At 38.0% G+C, this 24605-nt stretch overlaps 1 protein-coding gene across 1 annotated transcript in view; it reads right to left on the bottom strand.

Moving 5' to 3' along the window:
- Positions 1–24605, bottom strand: part of VAV3 (vav guanine nucleotide exchange factor 3) — a 434748-nt gene that overhangs the window by 127908 nt on the left and 282235 nt on the right. The window contains exons 18-19 of the mRNA XM_070779927.1: positions 19636–19661; positions 12897–12942 (exon numbers count right to left, since the gene is read on the bottom strand). Coding sequence (XP_070636028.1) covers positions 12897–12942; positions 19636–19661 — 72 coding nt within the window. The remainder of the gene's footprint in view (positions 1–12896; positions 12943–19635; positions 19662–24605) is intronic.

Raw genomic sequence — 24605 nt, 5'->3', positions numbered from 1 at the left:
AAGTGAGGGGATTACAGGCAATTTGTCCAGGAAACTCTTGTATGCCTCCTTATGTTTTCTGAATTTTTTAAAAATAAAGTTTTCAAAGTGTAAAACTCTTTCAACTGAAGAGTAGTTCCTTTACATTAACATATTCATTTCAGTTGTATATCACTGTGATTGAGCATTTTTACAGGTTACACTTCATTAAAATTGCTGTAAAATAATGGCTATAACTCCCTATGCTACATAGTATATCCTTGTTGCTTACCTATTTTATATATAGTAGTTTGTATTTCTAAATCCCATACCCCTAATTTGTCCACCTCCCCTTCCTTATCACCTTTGGTAACCACTGTATCTGTGAGTCTACTCTGGTTTGTGTATACATCCATTTATATTTTAGATTCCACATGTCAGTGATATCATACAGCGTTTGCCTTTGCCTGACTTATCTCACTAAGCATAATATTCTCTAGATCCATCCACATTGCTGCAAGTGGCAGAATTTCATTCTTTTTTAAGGTCAAATAATATTCATTTGTATGCTGCAGGCTGATTCTTTACCATCTGAGCCTCCGGGGAAGCCCATATTAATATCACTGCTTCCTTTTCCATTCATCAGTTGACAAGCACTTGAGTTGATTCGATACTCTGGCTATTGTAAATAGTGCTTCTGTGAACATTGGGGTGCATGTACCTTTTCATATTAGTGCTTTTGTTTTCCAGATATATGCTAAGGCCTGGGACTGCTGGATCCTATGGTAGTTCTATTTTTAGTTTTTAGGGCACCTCCATACTGTTCCCCATAGTGGTTGCAGCAATTTACATTCCCAACAACAGTGTATAAGGGTTAGAACTCTGATTTACCTAAATTTCAGTGTCATCAAACGAACAAAACAAGCATGTACTACTTCACCTTTAAATTTAAAAATCATCAAATCAATATAAAAAGTAGGAAATATCATGACATGAAAAATATGATTTGTCACTACTACAGTTATACAAAAGACAACATTCCAAAATAATGTGAATGCAGTTTTTCAGAATTGCATGCTATTACAAAAATCACACATCAAGTTAAACAGTTAACTCCTTAAAATGGCTGTCTTAAAAAAAATCAATTGCATTCAAGTTTAATATTTAGACTGCCAGAAATCATTCTTTCCATTTCAAACCTGTTAAGCAGAGTGAATTCTGCTGGGTGTCATCCACCCAGCATGTTTCAGTGCCAGTGTCCACAGTTGTTTGTTTCAGAATTGCTAATTATCTGTCTTATCTTCTGCTAAGGATTCTTCTGGTGCTAAGTTTTAATCGTCCAAATTAATTGAAATACTGTAGCAATTTCAGATTAACATTTTCAAAATTAACAATGCAGAAAATAAAATCACCCATAAATCTGCTTTGTAACAGCAGCCACTAATGAACTCTACAAAACAGACCAGATCACATTGCTAATTTGCACTGAACTACATGGCTAAACTTCAGGAAATAAGCTTTTCTCTGTCCAAAGGTTGGCACAAACAGGGTACCCAGAAGATCTCTGGATCCAAACCTCAATTACGTCTTGGTACCAGCCAGGTGCTGTGTGACCTTGGGTAAATTACTTAACCTCTCAGAGCTTTGGTTCCCTCCACCGTTAATGAACAGTATCTCCTTCCTAGAATTCGTAACAGACAGACTCCAAGATGAATCCCAACAATTCTTGCCTCTTTGTATTCACATGCTTGTTTAATACCCTCCCCTGACAGTAGGCAAGACCTGAGACTTCTTCTGGCTGACAGAAAGGTGATGGGATGTTATTTCCATGATCATGTCATAGAAGACTTAATTTTCCATCCTTCTCGGAGATTCCATCACCTTATTGGCTTACACACTTTGAGGAAACAAGCAGCCATACTGGGGAGGCCTCTGGGCTAAGAACTGAGGACAGTCTCTGGCCAACAGCAAGCTGGGGGCTGAAGGTGTCAGTTCTAGAGCCCATAAGGACCTGAATCCTGCCAAGAAGTACATAAGGAAGCTGGGACTGACTTGAGCCTTCAGATGAGATATTGCCTTAGCTAACATCCTGAGTGAGGTCTTATGAGAAACTCTGAAGCAGAGGACCCAGTTAAAAAAAAAAAAAAAAAAAACATGCCCAGACTTCTGACCCACAGAAAGTGTGGAATTAAATAAACATGTGCTATTTGTATGGTAACTTGTTACACAGCAATAGGAAATCAATACTACTGATTACAGAAGCCCAAGTGAAGATAGCGTGTTTAAGTATTAGTAACAAGTACCACCACCACTATCACTTACAGGGCGCTTACTGTGTGCTAACTCTTACTGATAAATGCCTTACCTATTATCTCATTTAATCTTTACAGTGACAGCAGAAGGACTTGTTACTATTACCCCACATTTTAGAGATGATAAAACAGGTTTATGGGTCCAAGAGTATACAACTAGTAAGTGGAGGGGCAGGACACAAACCCACATCTACGCCTCTGCAGAGTGCTCAGACTACACGGTGGCCCAGGGCTACCTCTGCAGATTAGAAGTGCTCATGCGAGTAAAGTACCCAATACAGTCAGCCTCCCCATCTGTGGATGCGGAACCCACAGACAGGGTGGCCCGACTGTGCTGCGCCATTTTCCATAAGGGACTTGAGCATACACAGATTTTAGTTATCTGTGGAGGATCCCAGAACCAATCCCCTGTGGATTCCAAGGGACATGACTGTATAGACAAAACTAGAAGAGTCTTCTTTCTCCTTCCTTCCCCATGACCCTTTATTCCCAGAGAGCCAGGTTAGGGCCTAAACTTAATGACTGAAGGATGGCATTCTCTGGCTCTCTAGCACTCTCATCCTGACCCTCCAGGGTGAAGAGCACCTTTCCTCTCACCTGCCTCCACAAAACATGCCATGTAAGATCTTGTTTCTTTAGTTCTCTATAATTTGATGGGCCAATCTACATTAACATGTACGTAGGTAATAGTGGAACAAAGGATTATCTCCTTATGGAAACAGAGTAGCTCTATCTAAAAGAGAATATCACCTCAATATTTTAGATGTAAAGTCAGGGTTAGAAGAAGATACTGTGATGCAAGAACACTTGTTACCTTGCAAACTAAAGCTATGAGTAGTAGTGGTTAAGTCACTTGGTTGTGTCTGACTCTTTGCAACCCCCATGGACTGTAGCCCACCAGGCTCCTCTGTCCATGGGATTCTCCAGGCAAGAATACTAGAGCAGGTTGTCATTCCCTTCTCCAGGGGATCTTCCTGACCCAGGAATCGAACCCAGGTCTCCTCCATTGCAGGCAGATTCTTTACTGTCTGAGCTACAGGGAAGCCCAATATGAAGATGGAAGCACTGGGGGTTGAACTCAGGGCCTCACGCATGCTAAGAATGAGCTCTATCACTGAGCTATTCCCCTAGAAATGAGGCTTTTTCAAGAATCTCCAGTTTGCATTTTAGGTACATTCCTCAGGGTTTATTTTGTCTGATACTATTGATAAAAATCAGTCAAATAGAAGAGGCTACAGATGGAAAAAGGCCAAGGCAGGATAGGTGGAAAACCCAGCCACAATACGCCCAATGAGGAAAATGTCTGAAATTCACAATAACAGACACAATAACAGACCTACATTATAATCAGCTCAAACAAAGCTTCTCACTTTCCTGTCCCCATTCTTTTGTAAGCATAGCTGTTTTTTCTTACTGAAAACAAATTCAAGTGAACAGACTGAGTCAGCCTCTCTCCCCAGGCTGGAGGTGCACACAGATACCTGGTGGCTCATCACAGGTACCCTGGCTGCAGCCATGGCCTCAGAGATGAGCAGAGATCTGGGCCAGGCCAGTCAGACTCCTTGGGAATTTTGTTGGATTTATTGAGGGAAAGGTATTCCATTTTTTCTGGGATTACTAGCTGTGGGGAACGAAGAGTTGCTAGTGGCCAACTTTGCTTCCAAATGAGACAAGCCTGCCTGAGGTGCCTGACAACAGAAAATCAACAGAGAAAAAAGGAAAACAGACACAAGGAGAAATGAAACTTGATGATATCATTTGAGCCCCTGGATCTAACTCTACCTGAAGCCAAACACACTCAACTTTAGTTACTGAAGTCAGTAAATCCTCTATTCTCTTTTGTCCCTTAAACTATAGCTCCTTCTCTTATGAAGGGCTCACATCCTGATAAACCCATTGTAAGCTGAAAACATCATAAGTTGAAAATGCATTTAATACACCTAAGCTATTAAACATCATAGGTTAGTCTAGCCTACCTTAAATGTGCTCAGAATATTTATATTAGCCTATAGTTTGGCAAAATCATCTAACACAAAACCTATTTCACAATAACGTGTTGAACATCTCATGTAATTCATTGACTACTAGACTGAAAGTGAAACAGAATAGTGTAAGTGTCTCAATTGTTCAGTCTGTGATCGTGTGGCTGTCTGGAAGTTGAGCTCACTGCCTCTGCCCAGCATCAACGAGAGTATCATGGCACACCTCACTAGCTGGGTAAAGAACAAAATTCAACATTGGAAGTATGGTTTCTACTGAATGCATGACGGTTTCACATCAGTGTTGTAAAGTGGAAAAATTATAAGTAGAACCATCTTATTATGTCTATAGTCTACAATGAGTTTATTCCACTTGACAAATGAGCATACTGGGTGATACAGCATTGACGTCAGCATTTGAGAATATCAAACCTACTAAGAGACTGATAGCTTTATTTAAATATCTGTAGTTCTATATAAATGCACTTTGATTGATGTACTTGTCAGTTATCTGTCTCCTTGTCTTGTGCCCTTCTTTATTCCACAATGTGTCTCCCCTATCTTGCCATTCTGGTCAATGAAACCATTCATAACCAGCTACATCCACTTTGGTGGGTTCTCATACACCACACAATATTCCTGTTCGACAGCTATATGTTTGTATGGCCTATCTCTTCAACAAAACTCCAAAGTCCTCAAAGACAGGAAAACTTCCATACATTTCTAATATTGCTGCAGAAAAAAATGAATCTCAAAAGAAAAGGTATCTGTAAAAAAAATTTTTTTAAACCTAACATAAGCTTTTCTTTTCATTCAAATTAAAAAATTTAAAAATTGACTTGATTGGAATACACAAAAAGGTAAATAACTGCCACTATGAGTCATTTTGACAGAGATTCCACAAATTGCATTCCAGTGTTCTAATTAATGTGATAACCTTTCTCATTATTTGTGTTTAGAAGGACTATAAGATTATAAATGATTATGATACTAAGGATTCCTTTATCAATCTCCTCTTTCCTTGTATCAGGCAGATATTACTTGTATCAAATATTACTGTTTGAAGCCAATACTTTTGACTCAACTGCTTCCCTTCATTTACCTTACTTCAGACTAAAGTTCTGGAACAAGATTACCTGGTTCTCAGAAGTTGTTGGTTCATAAGAAATTTGTGACGTTTCTTTGCCTACTTAGCATTACATGGCATGTTCTTTTCCTTCTGAAATGGGATAGTATTTGATTGCAAGGGCCACAGGTTTACCAAAAAAGTTCAGGCCATACCTGATCTTCTAAGTAAAGAATGATTTCTTAATGATAAATGTTAAAAAGCAGATCACCAGGTTCAACACTTCCTTTTCAGAATATTTTTCTAAATATGTAATAGATACACACTTTATTTTCTAGGACATAACTACTGTCATAGAGCTTCCCTGGTGGTTCAGACAATGAAGCGTCTGCCTGCAATGCGGGAGACCTGGGTTCATTCCCTGGGTCAGGACAATCCCCTGGAGAAGGAAATGGCAACCCACTCCAGTACTCTTGCCTGGAAAATTCCACGGATAGAAGAACCTGGTAGCCTACAGTCCATGGGATTGCAAGGAGTCGCACATGACTGAGCAACTTCACTTTAACTACTGTCATGATAGAAATTATGAGTTAGAAAGTGCATAAATGATCCAGAAGTAGGTTCTATATATACCACTCCAAATGTTTTGTAATTTCAATAATCACATAACTAATGCTGTATTACCCACCTAAAGTGCCCTGTAAAAATATTCAAACATTCCCTTTGCCCTTTTTTCCTTCGCTGGAGGTACCTGAGCCATGGAAATGACTGGGCTTTTGCTTTGCCCAAAGGTGTGGGCAAACCTGCCAGATAATAGCAATCATGACCCTTTGTGAGTTTGGAATGAGCTTTCAAAGGGAAAAATAAGTCCTCCCCAAACCAAAAAAAGATATGAAGAAGGAACTGTAATATACGTTTTAGAAAAACATCATCATGGTAAAGGGAAAAAGAAAGGCAGTCCCGAAAATAACTACATGGGGATCAAATGCCTTGTGCAAAACTAGTCTTATTGTCTGTGGTTTAACAGAAGCATGAGAAAACCAGCTATTTAAAAAACCAGAGCAGGCTCCCCAGCACTCATGCACAATTTGGATTTCTCATTTCTCTGCAGTGAATCTTAATCACTGGGTTCTATTGTCCCAGTTTTTCCCCAAGTTCATTCTTTCAATGTGAAATATATTTTTACACATTTACAATTATGCTCCCAATATTTAGATGAGGATTTATGTTTGATGAGAAATTCTTTTTAGAGGTGACAGAAAAGACAGAAGTGGGTATGACTGATTATTATGGAACTATAGTAATCTACAGACATTTTATTATTTATTTACTATAGACAAATGCTTCCCTGGTGGTTCAATTGGTAAAGTTGCCTGCAAAGCAGGAGACCTGGGTTTGATCCCTGGGTTGGAAGATCCCCTGGAGGAGGGCATGGCAAAGCACTCTAGTATTCTTTCCTGGAGAATTCCCATGGACAGAGGAGCCTGGCAGGCTGCAGTCCATGGGATTGGAAAGAGTCGGACACGACTGAGCAACTAAGCACACATACACAAAATTTCACTTAAAACCTTTAACAGTATACATTTGTCTCCTTCCAAAAAAAAAGGAAAATGCATTTTTAGATCAGTACTTCAAAAAAAAAATCCTGGGCTGCTATTTTTCTCATCAGTGTTTTCTATTTGGTAATTAAGAAGATAAAATTTCTCTATTGAGAAACTGGCATCATGTTTAAAAGCAAACCTAAAGGGAATCAACAATTATGTTTAGATTTGGAATGAGTTTACCAATACTTTGAAATTAAAACATTAACAGAAAATGTATTAAATTGTAATTCAGTGCAAAAAAACAGCATGAAAAAAATTTTATATAAATGAAAACATATAGCCAACTCAGCTCAAAAGCAATCTTAACCTATATTTTCTCCTTTCTTCTCCAGTTCTTATTGCTTTCTGGCACCAATGATATAATTAGATCTTTTTATATGTTTACCAGACTATTTCCTAATTGTTTTTATGACACTATGCCATACCGTAATGAATCAGAGTATAAAAAAGATATTAAAATAGTGTGTGTGTGTATATATATATATATACACTCTCATCTGCATGCATTTATGCAATCAAGACTTTGTGCCTGTATCTATTCCTTCCTTAGGCAGAATATAAATTGTGGGAGGGGCCGTGTTTTATAATCAATGATATGGCTGGTGTTTATTATTGTATAAGACACAAAGTTGGTAATATAAAAAAGATTTCTTGAATCCCTTTCTTCATACAGGAACAAATTAGAATGGCATTATTTATCAGTCTTATCCACCTGTAAGAGAAAATGACCATCTTTGAAGATGTCTGCTCAGAAGCAGTAAAACATCTCTTCAGTGAATGAAAAAAGACAATGTTTCTAAGCCGTTTTTTCCTCTTTGTAATTAAGAGGTTAACAATGAGTGCATGAGATGCAAGAGTTCTCCAAAAGAACTCTATTCATTAACTACTCAAAGCTATCACAAATCACATAAGTAACTTAAGATCAGAAGGAAAATGTTACTCCAAAACAAAGCTATGGTTATTCCAGTAGTCATGTATGGATGTGAGAGTTGGACTGTGAAGATGCTGAGTGCTGAAGAATTGATGCTTTTGAACTATTGTGTTGGAGAAGACTCTTGAGAGACCCTTGGACTGCAAGGAGATCCAATCAATCAATCCTAAAGGAACTCAGTCATGAATATTCATTGGAAGGACTGATGCTGAAGCTGAAACTCCAATACTGTGGCCACCTGATGTGAAGAACTGACTCATTGGAAAAGACCCTGATACTGGGAAAGATTGAAGGCAGGAGAAGAAAGGGATGACAGAAGATGAGATGGTTGGATGGCATCACTGATGCAATGGACATGAGTTTGAGTAGGCTCCTGGAGTTGGTGATGGACAGGGAAGCCTGGTGTGCTGCAGTCCTTGGGGTCGCAAAGAGTCGGACACAACTGAGTGACTGAACTGAAACATTTCCCATCTCCCTCTAATCTTTAGGCAGTGTGACAAAGAACAAAGGACTGACTTTTTAAAAAGCTAGTGACTGTGCACTTAAATATAAGATGCTATGAGTTCCACAAATATGAGATAATTTTTCAATAGTCTAAAACCATGGAGTTGACTAAAGGAACACATGTCCTGGTATACAGAGTTACCACATGCGAACTAAAATTTTTATCTTCTATACTCAAAAGGAAAATTTAAAGCTCAGTATTAAAATTTAATTGGTAACTATGACCTTGGGTGCCACTTTAGGTGAAAAATATTACACTAGTGCTCAGATTTTCTTGAGATTTATGATCTCATGTTCTTGAAAAAGCCTAGCACCTCCGTGTTCCTGAAATAATTGATCTGTCTCTTACAAGTGCTATTTTCCTGAAACCAACATCTGTCTCAGGAAGAAAAGTACAATCTGATGAAAATACTCTGCTATATTTAAAAAACCAAAGAACTACCAGAATCTGCATCTATTGCATTACTAATAATAAACGCAGTCAAGACCATAAATTGATAAAATTTCTTAGCACATAATAGAAGATAAGAAAAAGTAAACTAAACTGCAAAGCCATATTTGTAAATACTACCTGTAAAATTAACTATAATAATAAAAAGTGAATATTTTAAATGTGCAAAAAAGACACAATGCAAATCTGTATCTCACACCTTTCATCGTTTGAACAGAACTCCACCTCAGCAGGTAAAGACCTGCCTGCCAATGCAGGAGACATGAGTTCCATTCCTGGGTCGGGAAGACCCCCTGGAGGAGGAAACGGCAACCCATTTTGGTATTCTTGCTGAAAAATCCTATGGACAGAGGACCCTGGTGGGTTACAGTCCAAAGAGTCACAAAAAGTTGGACATGACTGAGCACAGCACCATAATATACACCTTTAACCTAGTGAGTTTTTCTTTGTTTATTACAATCACAAACACTACTATAATTCACCATCAGTGTCTCAACTACCACTGTTGATTGTGTCTCTTATTAAAGATAAGCAAAATATCATGGAAGCCATCAGATAAGTAGGCAATGATAGCAAATCTGAAAATGACTGTGATAATGTAACTTCTAGCTTCACTGAGGATTCAACATAAAATTCTGGATTTCTTTATAAAGAAATAACTGGCAAATACTTTTGATTCTCCTACACATGACAAAATGTTCAATGTTAAATAATACAAATGTTCAATGTTAAATAATACACTCTAACACAAACTCATCTTTTAACAATACTTTTCACGTATACAGTAGAATGTACACAATATTTTATTACAATGTAAAGCTCACAACTTTGTAAGTAGGTACTATTATTAATATCCTTTTACAAATCAGTAAAATACAGCACAGAGAAGAACCAAATTGCCAAACATCAACAGCAAGTAAACAGCTAAGCTTGGTCCCCACCCTAGGCAATGTGGCTCAAGACCATGCTTCCTCTTACTGGACTATTCCATATTCTTTGGGATACTGGTCCAATTTATCAGCAGGAGGATTTTTTTTTTTTAACATGTTCATAGAATTTTATTTGTAAGAATGAAAAACTGAGAGCAACCCAACTGTCATCAATAGGAGAATGGATAAACGCAATAAACACATTGTGTTATATCAATACACATGGAACACGAAGGAATAAACTTGTGATTAAAATACAGATGAACTCCAAATTAATCAGTCTAAGTGACAGAAATGAGACAAAACAGAGTACATACTGTATAATTCCATTCATACAAAAATTTTTTAATGTGAACAAGCCAATAAGAAAGGAAACAGATTCTTATTGTCATGGTATAGAGGAGAACAGGAAGTACAGGAATAAAGAAAGAGTAAAGAGGTATTAGGAAATTTTGGTGGGCAGGAGGAATTTAAAAAACAAAGGAGTTGGTGCATGCAGAAGAAGTATATAGTCATTCATTAATTCATTTAACAAATACCTATTAAGCATCTCCTAAAACTACAAGCAAGCCCCTGTGTCCTTATCCTTTGACGTAAAAGGCTTTTGCTTTAGTTTCCCAGGCCTCCTCTGAATCTCAAAGGCTGACTCAAGAGTTAATGAGTAGGAAATGTGAAGGCCCAGAAACAAAGAATAACTTGGGTTGGGGAACTGCTAACAATGTGGACTATAAATCTGTCACGTGACAGAATTACTGAACTCAAAGTTCTCTGAAAGATACAGAAAAAGGCCTGACACACATTCCTAAGTTGTTTTTACAGGAAGCAGATACCCTCCAGATGAAAACACTGACCACAAGAACACAGATCCTACACTGGTTAAATCAGAAAGCTGATGATATTTGAAACTTCAACTTGATGCCAGCCTATCTGAGAATTACGCACAAGCTGATCACACACTCTGCAGCCTCCTCCCTCACAACTGCTTTTAATATCTCTTTCCTGAAAGCCATTTGGGAGTTCGGGTCTTTTGAGCATGAGCTGCCTGTTATCCTTGCTTGGGGTCTGCCATAAACACTGTACTTTACTTCAACAGAGTCTGGTGTCAGCAGATTGGCTTTAACACTCTAGGGTGAGTGGACTAAAGTTGGTTCCATAAGACTACTATCCAAAGAACTATGCATTAAGTTCCTTTCTAAAACAAACAGTCTAATGTACCCTTGTATATAGCTCTGAAATTTGGATCTGGTGAAGTGGTTACATCTGTCCTCCAAAAATTTTTTAAACAATTTTTTAACTATTTTTTTCCTACAAGTCACCCTAAGTGAGTCCCTGGAAAGCAGTCTATGTGCTAACACTTTGGAAAATAAAATAGCTAAAAGACAAAAGATAAAAGGACCTTTCAGCCCTTTTACCTATCAGTAAAAACACTGATAGCAAATAATGCTCTTGGGAAGCAGTTTATTCATGCTTAGGAAATCTCAAGCCTTACAGGGAAAAATGATTATTACATTAGTATCTAGAACAGGGAAGATCATCAACTATTTGCTTTCTTTTCAAAAGTGAGAAAAAATGAGAAAGCACTCAAATATATGTAATGGAAAGCTATATATATATATTTTTCCCCCCCAAAAAAACATAGCATATGGCACCACTTCTTTTGTATTTGTAAGTTTATTCTTCATGACGTTCTAAAAACTTTGGACAAATAGAAATACCAGAAGAGTTACACCTACAGAAAGCATCACCTTTAGGATTAAGATACTTTACTACTGGTCCACTTTGCCATATTTATCATCAGTAAATTCATTACATCTACCTTTGAATAATTTAAAGGCTCCTAAAAATTTTAGCTATAAAGTACATTGTTAATAGTCAAAAATGTGCTCCTACTGACACACTATAAATGTAGAAGTGCATTTCATTGGGGGAAAACAGATTAGATAAAAATGCCCATAGAAGAAAAGGAAATATTTTAAAATAATATTTATAAAGTTTAGACAACTTACAGAAACAGAAATACTATAACTTGTACAACATAAAGAAAAATATTATGTTCACAGTCATATACTTCTACTAAATTGAGCAGAAGTCACTTTAAAATATTATTGCTGAGTCTTTTCTACAAAGAGTATTGTCATGGGAAAGTCAGAACCAATAAAAAAGTAAGCCAGATCCCCTATTTTTTTTTAAATGGCCTTAATTTTGTTTTGTACTTAAAAGATTTAAACTGATCTCAGGACATAAGTGAGGCAATTTCTAGCCAGAGGCAACAAAGCTCCTATAAACCTTTTCAAACAGCTCATAAACTGGCATGGCTACCAGGGGTGTGGTTTCAGTTAAAAGCTATAATGCTTTGAAAGCTAAACTTTATAACTAGGTGAACACTGTTTACAATGGGAAAACAAAACACATAATCTAGATTATTTTCCAGCAAGATTACTCTATATTTCATGTTCCACTTGATTTATTATCAAGTTCATATATTGGAAATCCTCTAGCCATGAACGTCTTTACCCACAATAATATGACCATATATAACAAATCTTTGATAACTTAATTGTGGAAGGCACTGAATGGATGAAAAATAATTATATGAAAATAACGACAGGGTCAACCTCATGATATTAAACGAGAAACAACTGAACGCTCTCTGCAGACAAAAACTGGTCTCTGGAGAAGGCACCTGTTCACAAAGTCCTTAAACTCATTCTTCTATGATAAAATAGTATAGATATAGAATAAAGAAAAGTATTTTCCCAAATGGGGAAAGTACAAAGTTGTCTAGTTTATGACCTCTCTCACCCCCTCAGAGCAAGCTGTTTTTTTAAGTGCCAGTTTGCTGGTTGATTTTTTCCAGGTTTGGGAGGAAACAGGGAAAGGGTGTTGGAACTGTGAGCATTAACCAAGTACCCTGAGGCTGTTCAGTAAGCAAATAACCAGCTCAACTGCTGACTGGAAAGACTGTGGCACTGATGGTTACTTATCACATGACACTGTCTTAGGTAAATGATTTACACAGCAGACGGTCACCTCCTGGTCACACATTATATACCAAACTCCAAAGAACAAAGGCCAACAATCTGCCTGACTTTCCACTGCAATTCCCACACACTTTCACAATCACTTCACTAAAGAAATAATTATAGATGTTTAATCACACACCTGGATCCACCGGTCTATGGGTTCTTCGGAGTCCATTGGTCCGTTTCTGTGCAGAAAGACAAAACAAAGACTTTATGTTATCAAACTGCATTATTTTGCGACACTCTGGAAGTCCAATATATGTTGCACGACCTCCATTTAACACTCCTGTAAAACAGGTAACTAATAAGGACCTACTGCATAGCACAAGGAACTCAATACTCTGTAATGCCCGATGTGGGAAAAGAATCTAAAAAAGAGTGGATATTTGTGTACAGAAGAAACTAACACAACATTGTAAATCAGCTACACTCCATTACAAATTAAAAAAAAAGACTATTACTAAATTTGATCAAAACACTCAGTTCCAGTTTCTTTTTACAATTTTTGTTTCTCTAATGTCTTCTACTTGCTAAATCATTGATACGACGCTATGGGAAAGAAATACTTTTCATTTACCATCTCTGAGGATTACGACTCACTTTTTTAAGTCATAAAACAGGAATTATGAAAACAAAGCCTAGGTGGCCATTTTTGCTTAGAAAATGCTCCCAGCAAAGAGTTTTAATCTCCAAAATTCTAATGCAGCTTTTTTCAAGCCTGACAGACCACAGACTGGAGAAAGTATACAACCTCCAAACAAAGATCTCAAGCTCTTATTTTGAGCTTGGTATGGTAGTTTAATTATGAGATTTATGGTAGTTTAATTATGGATCAGTGATATCTGAATACTTTAAGAAACAAAACAGACATGCAGCTTGTAAACCATGAAAGTAAATTCTTATTACAGAAAATGAATCCATAAGAAAAATTGTGATTACAAAAATTATAGATAAGATGCAAAACAAAAGAGGTTTTAAATCTTTGAAAATGTGTGGTTACACGTTTGATTTTATAAGCATTAAATTCATTCCTACCCAATAACTATCGCAATCTCACTAATTAATAAGAACTTCATTTTCACTTTTGTTATATAACTGAATGCAATGCTCAGTCTATAATTACAATATAATTCAGATTTTCACAAGAGCAATTTTCTTTCTACATGTGCTGGGGTTTGTGCCTCTGTATGGAGCCCTGGTTTCATTCAGAGCAGAATTGGTTTTGCCAAGCTCACATTAACTATGGGTTTTTCTTAGGGTTCCCCCTGTTGCTTCTGTTCATAAGTTAAATGGGCCTCAAAGCAGATGTCAAGGTTTCTCAGGTAAAAGCAAATTGGAGAATTATTAAAAATATAAACTTTGCTTTTAACCCAATTACTTTTTAAATGCATTTGTTAAAGCCTAATACTATCATTAAGTCAGCATCGAAGCTACACTGAACAAGCTGGATGGCTGTACTGGGCAGAGAAAAGAAAACTAGTATTAAGAGAGCCTCTCCTTACTCAACGTGAGTGAGAAGAAAACACCACACTGGGCTTCTTAATAGCCAAGCACAAAAAGGGAAAACATGGCAAGTTACAGGCTCATATCCAAAAACTTGGAACAAAACGGCCTTCAAAAAAACTTCTAAAATTTTATAAAATGTTTGGACCTCTCTATATAAATGACTATATTTTAAACAGGAAAATATATATTGATGAATGTCTCATGGGTGTTTACTGTCTACATTTCCCTTCATTTGCTTAATGTACAACAGACACTGTCTTTAGACTACTCTTATTCTTCCTACTGTCAAAGTGCTTGGAAGGCCAGAAAGGAATTCACTTTTTGGGTCTTATTCCTACTATCCCAAAGCCAGAACTATTTAAAATATTAACTTAGAAAGTGAAAAAGAGAATTTGAGTTGAAGAGCAACTCTGTAGCACCCTGAAGTTAAGATTAAAATAGGGAACACAGAACAATTATTTAGAGTATGGATTCTAGAATCTGACTGCGTAAGTTAAAATTCAGACCCTCCCTGTCACTTGGCATCTGACTGGGAGCAAGTTAGTTAAAGTCTCTATGCCTATTTCTTCATCTATAAAATGGGGATATTAATACCACCTACTTCATAGCATTTGTGGTGACAAACATGTTAATTCATGCTAAGTGCTTGGAACAGTTCCTGACACACAGTAAGGACTACTAAGTCAAAGCTTATTATTATTGTCATTATTATTAATTTCATGATATTTTGAATGTTGAAGCTCAGTTCAGTTCAGTTGCTCAATCGTGTCTGACTCTTTGCAACCCCATGAACTGCAGCACTCCAGGCCTTCCTGTCCATCACCAACACCCAAACCCATGTCCATTGAGTCAGTGGTGCCATCCAACCATCTCATCCTCTGTCGTCCCCTTCTCTTCCTGCCCTCAATCTTTCCCAGCATTAGGGTCTTTTCCAATCAGTCAGCTCTTCACATCAGGTGGCCAAAGTATTGGAGTTTCAGCTTCAACATCACTCCTTCCAATGAACACCCAGGACTCATCTCCTTTAGGATGGACTGGTTGGATCTCGTCGCAGTTCAAGGACTCTCAAGAGTCTTCTCCAACACCACAGTTCAAAAGCATCAATTCTTCTGTGCTCAGCTTTCTTCATAGTCCAACTCTCACATCCATACATGACCACTGGAAAAACCATAGCCTTGACTAGATGGACCATTGTTGACAAAGCAATGTCTCTGCTTTTTATATGCTGTCTAGGTTGGTCATAACTTTCCTTCCAAGGAGTAAGCATCTTTTAATTTCATGGCTTCAATCACCATTTGCAGTGATTTTGGAACCCAGAAAAACAAAGTCAGCCACTGTTTCCACTGTTTCCCCATCTATTTCCCATGAAGTGATGGGACCAGATGCCATGATCTTCATTTTCTGAATGTTGAGCTTTAAGCCAACTTTTTCACTCTCTTCTTTCACTTTCATCAAGAGGCTCTTTAGTTCTTCTTCACTTTCTGTCATAAGGGTGGTGTCATCTGCATATCCGAGGTGATTGACCATTCTCCTGGCAATCTTGATTCCAGCTTGTGCTTCCTCCAGCCCAGCGTTTCTCATAATGTATTCGGCATATAAGTTAAATAAGCAGGGTGACAATATACAGCCTTGACGTACTCCTTTTCCTATTTGGAACCAGTCTATTGTTTCATGTCCACTTCTAACTGTTGCTTCCTGACCTGAATACAGATTTTTTATTTGGCAGGTAAGGTGGTCTGGTATTCCCATCTCTTTCAGAATTTTCCTCAGTTTATTGAGATCCACACAGTCAAAGGCTTTGGAATAGTCAATAAAGCAGAAATAGATGTTTTTCTGGAACTCTCTTCCTTTTTCCATGATCCAGTGGATGTTGGCAATTTGATCTCTGGTTCCTCTGCCTTTTCTAAAATCAGCTTGAACATCAGGAAGTTCATGGTTCACGTATTGCTGAAGCCTGGCTTGGAGAATTTTAAGCATTGCTTTACTAGCATGTGAGATGAGTGCAATTGTGCAGTAGTTTGAGCATTCTTTGGCATTGCCTTTCTTTGGGATTGGAATGAAAACTGACCTTTTCCAGTCCTGTGGCCACTGCTGAGTTTTCCAAATTTGCTGGCATACTGAGTGCAGCACTTTAACAGCATCATCTTTCAGGATTTGAAACAGCTCACCTGGAATTCCATCCCCTCCTACAGCTTTGTTCGTAGTGATGCTTCCTAAGGCCCACTTGACTTCACATTCCAGGATGTCTGGCTCTAGGTGAGTGATCACACCATCGTGATTATCTGGGTTGTGAAAATCTTTTTTGTACAGTTCTCCTGTGTATTCTTGCCACCTCTTCTTAATAAGATCAGGTAAATGATAAATTTTTTCTATTAAAGTACTGTAGTACTACTATATTTTAGGTTTTTCCTCCTGCAAGTCGTTGGAAAACAGTGACCCTGAAAGCAAACTTTTCTACAGGAAAAGTAGGCAGTGGAACAAAACTATGATTTGGTACATTGAAAAAAAAGAGAGAACGAGAAAATTTAGATCAAGTGCATTTTGAGAGTTTGAGATTTATTACAGTTTTAAAAGCACCTAAAAATATTTTATATATTCTAAAAAATTTTGAAATGTTTAGAACACATTTACACAATTTCAAAAGGCAAATTTCAATTGTTCTTCTGTCATATCCCATCCAAAATACTCCTCTCCCCAGCATATATTCTCAAAACCCTATATTCTCAAAAGTGTGAGACAGAGCTGGACAAGACCCATCTCAGGAGGAAGAGAGGGGTCCATCAAGTAGCCACCCTAGGAGCTCTCGGTGATCCCCCTCCCCCATGAGATCAGGACGATCAGTCTTCAGAACATTCTCAAACTTCTTTTGATTTACCAAGAAGTGGGAGGTGGGAGGGAGGGGACAACAAACCAACCTAATTTTATATCTAGCTTCATTATCTATTACCTTGCCTTTCTCGAAAAGTAATATCTGTATTGCCCAAGAACCTCCCTTCTTGTCTCTTTTGGGAGAAACCTAATTCTCTCTGTTGATTTTACAAACAAAACAAGGAAAGATTCATTTGCTATATGAAACTGGCTTTGGTTCCTCTACTTAAAAGGCAGAAAAACCTACATTAAGGAATAGATCGGAAGTATACATACATACACTAAATACTGATAGACATGTAATGACGACCTTGCTTTCTAGAGCTAGAAGTTGCTTCTGAAGGTCCACTCCAAAATGGGAATCTGGAAGAACATCCCAGGTTAGGAAGATGGATCCTGTGGCTACTGAAAACTGACCTACCTTGAGAATGAAGTATAAATTAAAAACTCATAATCATTGTTATTGAAAGGGGAAGAGAATAGGACAAATTGGTCCATGGAGGAAAAAGAAGACCTTCAACAGAGAGGGGGAAGAAATCACGGAGCTTACAAAAGGGTTTCATTGTTTACTTTCGGAAAGACTCCCAAACATCACATAAGCATCTGTGTTAAGAGTGAATACACCTTTCACAAAGTCGTAGTGGGGAGGTATGGAGTGAAAGATGTTTCTTAACATTCTTTTTCTACAGTTTTTCCTTATGCTAAGCTAAAGTTTCCAAATAGGTTGGCCAGTATAAGATTTCACTATAATTATCCATTCAAAGTAGAGATTATTAGCAGAATCACACATTAAATAAAAATTACACTTATAATCAAAAGTTAAGCAAGTCACTAAAACACAGATGCTACATTAAAAAAAATCAATGTGAAAATGAATTCTTTTCATAATAGCCTTACTGTGTAATTTTTAAGAGTATTAAATGCCTGGAGAGCATTTTTTTGTATCGTTATTTTGTACCAGTGTGAAAATTATTAACCACTTATTATTAGCACACTTTCTTTTCTGTAAATATGCCCGTTTCTCATTACTTAAATAAAATCAAGTGAAATCATCTTCCCTGGGGGGCGGAAAATACATCTAACAGTATAAATGTAAAGTAATATTGAGTTACAGTTCAAAGCTCTACAAGAATATCTGTCTCAATAATCTAATAATAGTGTGAGAGAAGAAAAAGAAGGCTACTTTCTAAGATCTTCACTCGCACTGCTGGAAGAACCCTTATAGTCCTGATGAAAAATCTTACCTGTCAACTAAACACTAAAAAAAGTTTACATTAATTATTTTAGCCCTAGCAGAACTTACATTACCTATTTTTAAAATATTATTATCCTGTTATGCATTCCTTGAGCTAGATTCTAAAGTCTAAAATATAGCTGACAGATAACACTGAAAGGGTACACGTGAATTTTCTCACATCACATTCTTGGTTCCCAATATGCACAAATTACGTGCTGATGCAAAAAAGTGAAAGCAGTTACCTGTTGTTTGACTTATTGCTGTACTTTTCATTATTTTTAGCAACTATGTAAATACCACTCTATTAAAAACACGCTAATATTATACCACTCTTAATCAGATATAATTGTATATGCTAAAATGCTTTGATAAAGAAAGTACTTGTCTTTATACTGAAATTCTCAGATTATTGTATTTCGGGTTCATATTATTAATCACAGAACTTTTACATTTTAGTTTTCTTTGTAAGGATTTTTTGGGGAGGTCAGGTAAGAAATATATTACTTTTGGCTGAAGGCCAAGACACTAGTTGCCTATTATCTGCCACATTTTTCATTCTTTTCTATTTTCTTACAAGCGCTTTATTCTGAGAGGTGACAGGGATCTCGTACTTCTAAGCCATCAGACCTCAGAATCTGTTAAACCAAAGGAAATGTTCTCAGATTCTGATTTGATCAAGAAGACATGATACAAATCATGATTTTGCTCAGGTGGAAAACTGGCAGAAACATACAGGTACATCTTAGAAGAATGCTGGAACTTCTTAGTCCTAGTGAGTGTCAGGTAGCGACCTTGTTTTATCCTAAGATGAGGGCCACCCTTTCTCCTGTCCCAGCAGGATCAAAAAGATTTATTCCAAGGGAATGCCTTCAGATGCATTAAGTTTTATAAGCCTCAGGGTTTGTGGAATTCTGTAGCTGCAAACAAAGAGAAAGGTACCTCCACCAGATTAGTGCTACAACATTGCTACAGTATCTATTTGAAATTTACCTGAATAAATGAGTACCTAAGATTCTGAAATGCGCATCTTACACACATTCTGAGATGAAATATTCACATTTTTCCTCTAAGATCTTCAGATGGTATCTGAAAACTCCTCTTATTTAACCTGTGCATTTCACTCAAAAGCACTTGATTACTCGCTCTAGATCTGTTGCTATCCATTTTAAAAGGTACATTTAACTTTTTAGGCGTTTGAGCCTGCTTTAGTTAGCAAACAATCTGAAATGCAAAAGTTATATAAGAAAAATGTAAACGTTAATCTTACCTCGGATGGTTTGAGCGTCCCTTGTTCTGAAACAAATGTAAAAATTGGCATTGTCAGTGAAGTTGTTTTGTTTAGTTAGCAACCTTAGCTTGTTCTCTGCAGCGTGGTAGAACACTACTGCTTTGTTTTCCTAATGATACCTGTTAATATATTTCCAAGGTCCCTCAGGCTGGGCTAGTAATTGTTTTGCAACCAGGTTCTCTTGCCTTATTGGCTGTCAGGGAAGTGACTCAGAGTACTAAATGACTTCTAGGTTAAGCTTAACTTTTTCAATTGTTTATTAAGCAATTTCAATCCAACCACATACAGCTCCTTGAAACAGGGACTTGCACCAAGTTTACGTACATAAGAGAAAGCTAGGCGGGAGCCTTTCTTTCAACATACCCAGTTTTAAGAATCTAAACACAACACATTACAAACATATTACAACTGCCTATATTACAATTACTATAACAATTGCAAAGTTAACACATACAATTTGCATATGAATTTTGCATTAAGTGGCTGTTTCTTTTAGTTTTATTTGGGGGGGAGGGATACAGATCGATTTAAAGATGAAAATTAAAAATGGACAAGATTCAATCCCAATGCTAATTTTCTTTACATCCCAGTTTACCTGTTTAGAAATAGAAATGACAAACTCCATTACATTTCAATTCCTGAAAATGACTAACAGTTAGGAAGGGCCCTGAGATATGCAAGAGAGTAACTTGGCAGAGGGCAAAGGGTATCTCTGAGAGGAAAGACACACTACACGTGGAAAAGCTGGTGGGGAATATTTTTGTTGCCTTCCCCCATATCCAGGAGTACTTTTGCATATTATAATTTCTCCAGACTGTAGAAAAACATCTCATCATTTTGAGCCTATGCTATATTTTTGCCAACCAAAATGATCCTCTGAAGAAGGATCTGAGAAGAGAAGACACTGATGGGAACATCAGGAGAGAAAGGGTAGTTCTAAAAGAGGGCTCTGTAGACTGAATGAACCTCTAATAGAGGTTCCAAGAAGCCTCAGATCCAGAGTTCAAGGGGAAAAGTACCAGAACACCTGAGTAGCTGTCAGATTGCTTTACACAGGAAGACTGCCTGGGGCATGGAACAGGAGGTTTGGGGCCCTTCTGTTTTTTAAAGGACTATACCTGATTAATGGAACTGAAGAGGCATGAGCAAAAAGTCACCTTTCTGGAGAAAAGCAAACCCTGCATTTCTTTTTCAATGTCAACTCTATCATCCTAACTTTCCTACATAACTGCTATGAAGGCATCTTTGCCAGGTCTGAAGTTGGCCTTTACAAAGGACAAAAAGCTATTTCCCTTCTCCTCTCTGCTAGAAATAGGCAAAGTTTCAAAAGAAAGATTGCCTAAGAGAAGTTGTGTAGGGAGAGGGTCTATGAAAGTGCCATTTGGCTAGATACTGTGCCCAAACGGAGAACCCAGGTTAGGTGAACTCAGGTTCCTAACAGACAAGTTGTGATACCTGTTACACTGGTTTAACCAGAAAGACCTATAAGCCAGAAAAGCCCTACACTACTTTCTTCTTCTACTGTGAGTTAGAGAAAGAGCCTGAACTGGAAATCACAGACAGCAAGAAGCACCAAAAAGAAGGAAAGTTTAAATTTTCCATCCAAGCAGCTGAGGAAAGCTTTGCTATTTCCAGATGACCTCTCAATGGGAAAAGCTCCTGTCTTTCAGGGTCGGTGTTTAAAAATGAGAGTGCATCTTAATTTTAGTTCAGAAATATTTTTTTCTGACACTGCACAGAATTGTTGTTATGTCCTGGTGAAGTTGATCTGTTACAATATGTTTAAATATATTTTATTTTTAGCATAAAACCTAGGATAGCCCACATGGCAGTAGTTGGCACATCACGTTCCAGTAGTGCTCTGGGTTTCCTCAGGAAGACGAATGACTGTATCTAAAGAGATGGGAATACCAGACCACCTGACCTGCCTCTTGAGAAACCTGTATGCAGGTCAGGAAGCAACAGTTAGAACTGGACATGGCACAACAGACTGGTTCCAAATAGGAAAAGGAGTACGTCAAGGCTGTATATTGTCACCCTGCTTATTTAACTTATATGCAGAGCACATCATGAGAAACACTGGGCTGGAAGAAGCACAAGGCTGGAATCAAGATTGCCGGGAGAAATATGAATAACCTCAGATATGCAGATGACACCACCCTTATGGCAGAAAGTGAAGAGGAACTAAAAAGCCTCTTAATGAAGGTGAAAGAGGAGAGTGAAAAAGTTGGATTAAAACTCAACATTCAGAAAACAAAGATCATGGCATCTGGTCCCATCACTTCATGGGAAATAGATGGGGAAACAGTGGAAACAGTGTCAGACTTTATTTTTTGGGGCTTCAAAATCACTGCAGGTGGTGACTGCAGCCATGAAATTAAAAGACGCTTACTCCTTGGAAGGAAAGTTATGACCAGCCTAGATAGCATATTGAAAAGCAGAGACATTACTTTGCCAACAAAGGTCCGTCTAGTCAAGGCTATGGTTTTTCCAGTGGTCATGTATGGATGCGAGAGTTGGACTCTGAAGAAAGCTGAGCGCCAAAGAATTGATGCTTTTGAACTGTGGTGTTGGAGAAGACTCTTGAGAGTCCCTTGGACTGCAAGGAGATCCAACCAGTCCATTCTGAAAGAGATCAGCCCTGGGATTTCTTTGGAAGGAATGATGCTAAAGCTGAAACTCCAGTACTTAGGCCACCTCACTCGAAGAGTTGACTCATTGGAAAAGACTCTGATGCTGGGAGGGATTGGGGGCAGGAGGAGAAGGGGACGACAGAGGATGAGATGGCTGGATGGCATCACTGACTCGATGGACATGAGTCTGAGTGAACTCCGGGAGTTGGTGATGGACACCGACAGAGGCCTGGCATGCTGCGATTCATGCAGTCGCAGAGAGTCGGACACGACTGAGCGACTGAACTGAACTGAACTGAACTGAAGGTGATGATCTAGCTATGCATACACCTGCACATCTTTACCTAGAAAACAAATCCAGGGAACAGAAGCTCCTCATGTACAGGCCCTTTCTGTCTTGCTGCTTGGTTCAAGCCAGCCAGCTGCAGGCATGAGTGAGCACTGAGCACAAAACACAAAGCAGGTAAGGTCCAGGCAAGGTATGAGTGGACTGGTCAAGTAAGGAAAAAACTAGACTGGCTACCACCATACGCAACACTCCCTCCTTAATTCTCCTGCTGCCTATTATCTCCTGTTTTCCTTCTTTGCATCTCATCAAGCTTTCCTCCTAATTCTTATTGAATGTACCTGCTCTTCACAAAGGCTCCTCTGTGTAACCCAGATTGGAAAGTGGACAAGGGGCTTCGTGCTGGATACAACTCCAACTCTGAGGGCCTGAGTCTTTAATGGGGACTTACCCTTTCCTTGCCCCCACTCCCTGTCCTCCTGGCCACCACAGCACCCCCGCCTGCCCCACTGCCATCCAGAAAAGAGGCTCATTTCTTCCATGGACTTGGCATAGTGCAGTTCACACTGTGATCTGCTCATGCTGGGCAGAGCACATAAATAGTGGCTCTTAAAAGTCTGAGGTTTTATTTAGTCATATTTCATGGCAGGGTTCTGTAAATATTCTGAGGAGAGGGCAAAAGCCAAAGGACTAGAAATAACTCTTAGAATCTGTTCTGAATTCAGAAATTCTTAACCAGGCTCCTTTTATTTATACATTTGTACTTGTTCCAGTGGTTGTGCCATCAGACTGACTGGCCCCTTTACAAACACGATCTAAATTCTGATAACCATATGAAGGCAGCAGCTATAAATTTTACAAAAATAACAGTGATGAGAGAGCAGAAAACCCAACTGCAACACACTGTTTCATACATGTTTAAAGTAAAAGTCAATTCTGGACGGGAAAATAGAATAACAACCTCTTCTGATGATGTATTCTATGGAAAAGTTGCTCTGATTTTGAAATCTACAACACCATCCTTCATTTCCTCTTGATATGTACCCAAAGTTACTTTGGCGGGCACTCGGAGCTCTAAAACACTCTCTGTGCGTAACAGTTCCACATCAGGATGAGGATAATAAGAGCTGATGACTATCAAATTTATTTGGCTGAACTCTGACCAAATAGAAAGATGGGTGCTTGAGATATGACAAAAGATCTCTCTTTTACTGTCTCTTTTTCTTCTGGAAATTTCCTTAGAATGGTAATTCAATTCTTCAAGTTTCCAAAAGTTTCTAATCCTCAACTTGCCCTTACCCTGCAGCCAATTTCTCAGGCTCCTATTGATCAAACTATAAAATGTTCTTACCCTTTCAAGAACCTTTCTAGATGGTGACTCATGGGCCCTGAAGGGGTTTATACCTTGTGTTCTTTCATCATGTCCCAACCGGCTTAATGTAATTCAGAGCAGGGCTGTTACTGAGGTGCTTGGAGCCTGAGCAGAACTCCATCTTCAGCCCAAGCACAGTGCACGTATTTTATAAGACAAATGATTTTCACTGAGATTTTAGACTCCTATCATTCATTTGTTTAAACATAAATTTCAGTCCTATTATATTTGTTTTCTAATACAAGTGGCTCTCAATGCATACATTATTACACAACCAGCTTTGTCTCTTGTCTGAAGTTCTATTTCTTAAGACTAAACAAATTGGTGCCCAGTAAGATCATTTGTCTCAAAAGGGATCACAGGAAAGTAATTACCAGGAGAGCCTTTGAGGTTCTTCATCATCGTGGCTAATATTCTATTTTTATGAAACACTAAAACTGAAAGGCAGTAGGACTGATCAAATTTTGGAGGAAGTTGCACAAACCCTATTTTCACCACTCAGATCTACAGCAATATTCTGAAAAAACAAAAACATAGCTAATACTTGGAAAGACGCTTTGATTTTAAGTCTTTTCAGGAGCTCTAACAAGGACCCAACCATATAAGAGTTTTCAGTTCACTCTAACAATTATTAATGTAAGATTGGTGGCGGTGGTTT

This window comes from Bos indicus, chromosome 3, assembly GCF_029378745.1.
Source record: "Bos indicus isolate NIAB-ARS_2022 breed Sahiwal x Tharparkar chromosome 3, NIAB-ARS_B.indTharparkar_mat_pri_1.0, whole genome shotgun sequence".
NCBI classification, from domain to species: Eukaryota; Metazoa; Chordata; class Mammalia; order Artiodactyla; family Bovidae; genus Bos; species Bos indicus.
This window is presented reverse-complemented; position numbering and strand designations above follow the sequence as displayed.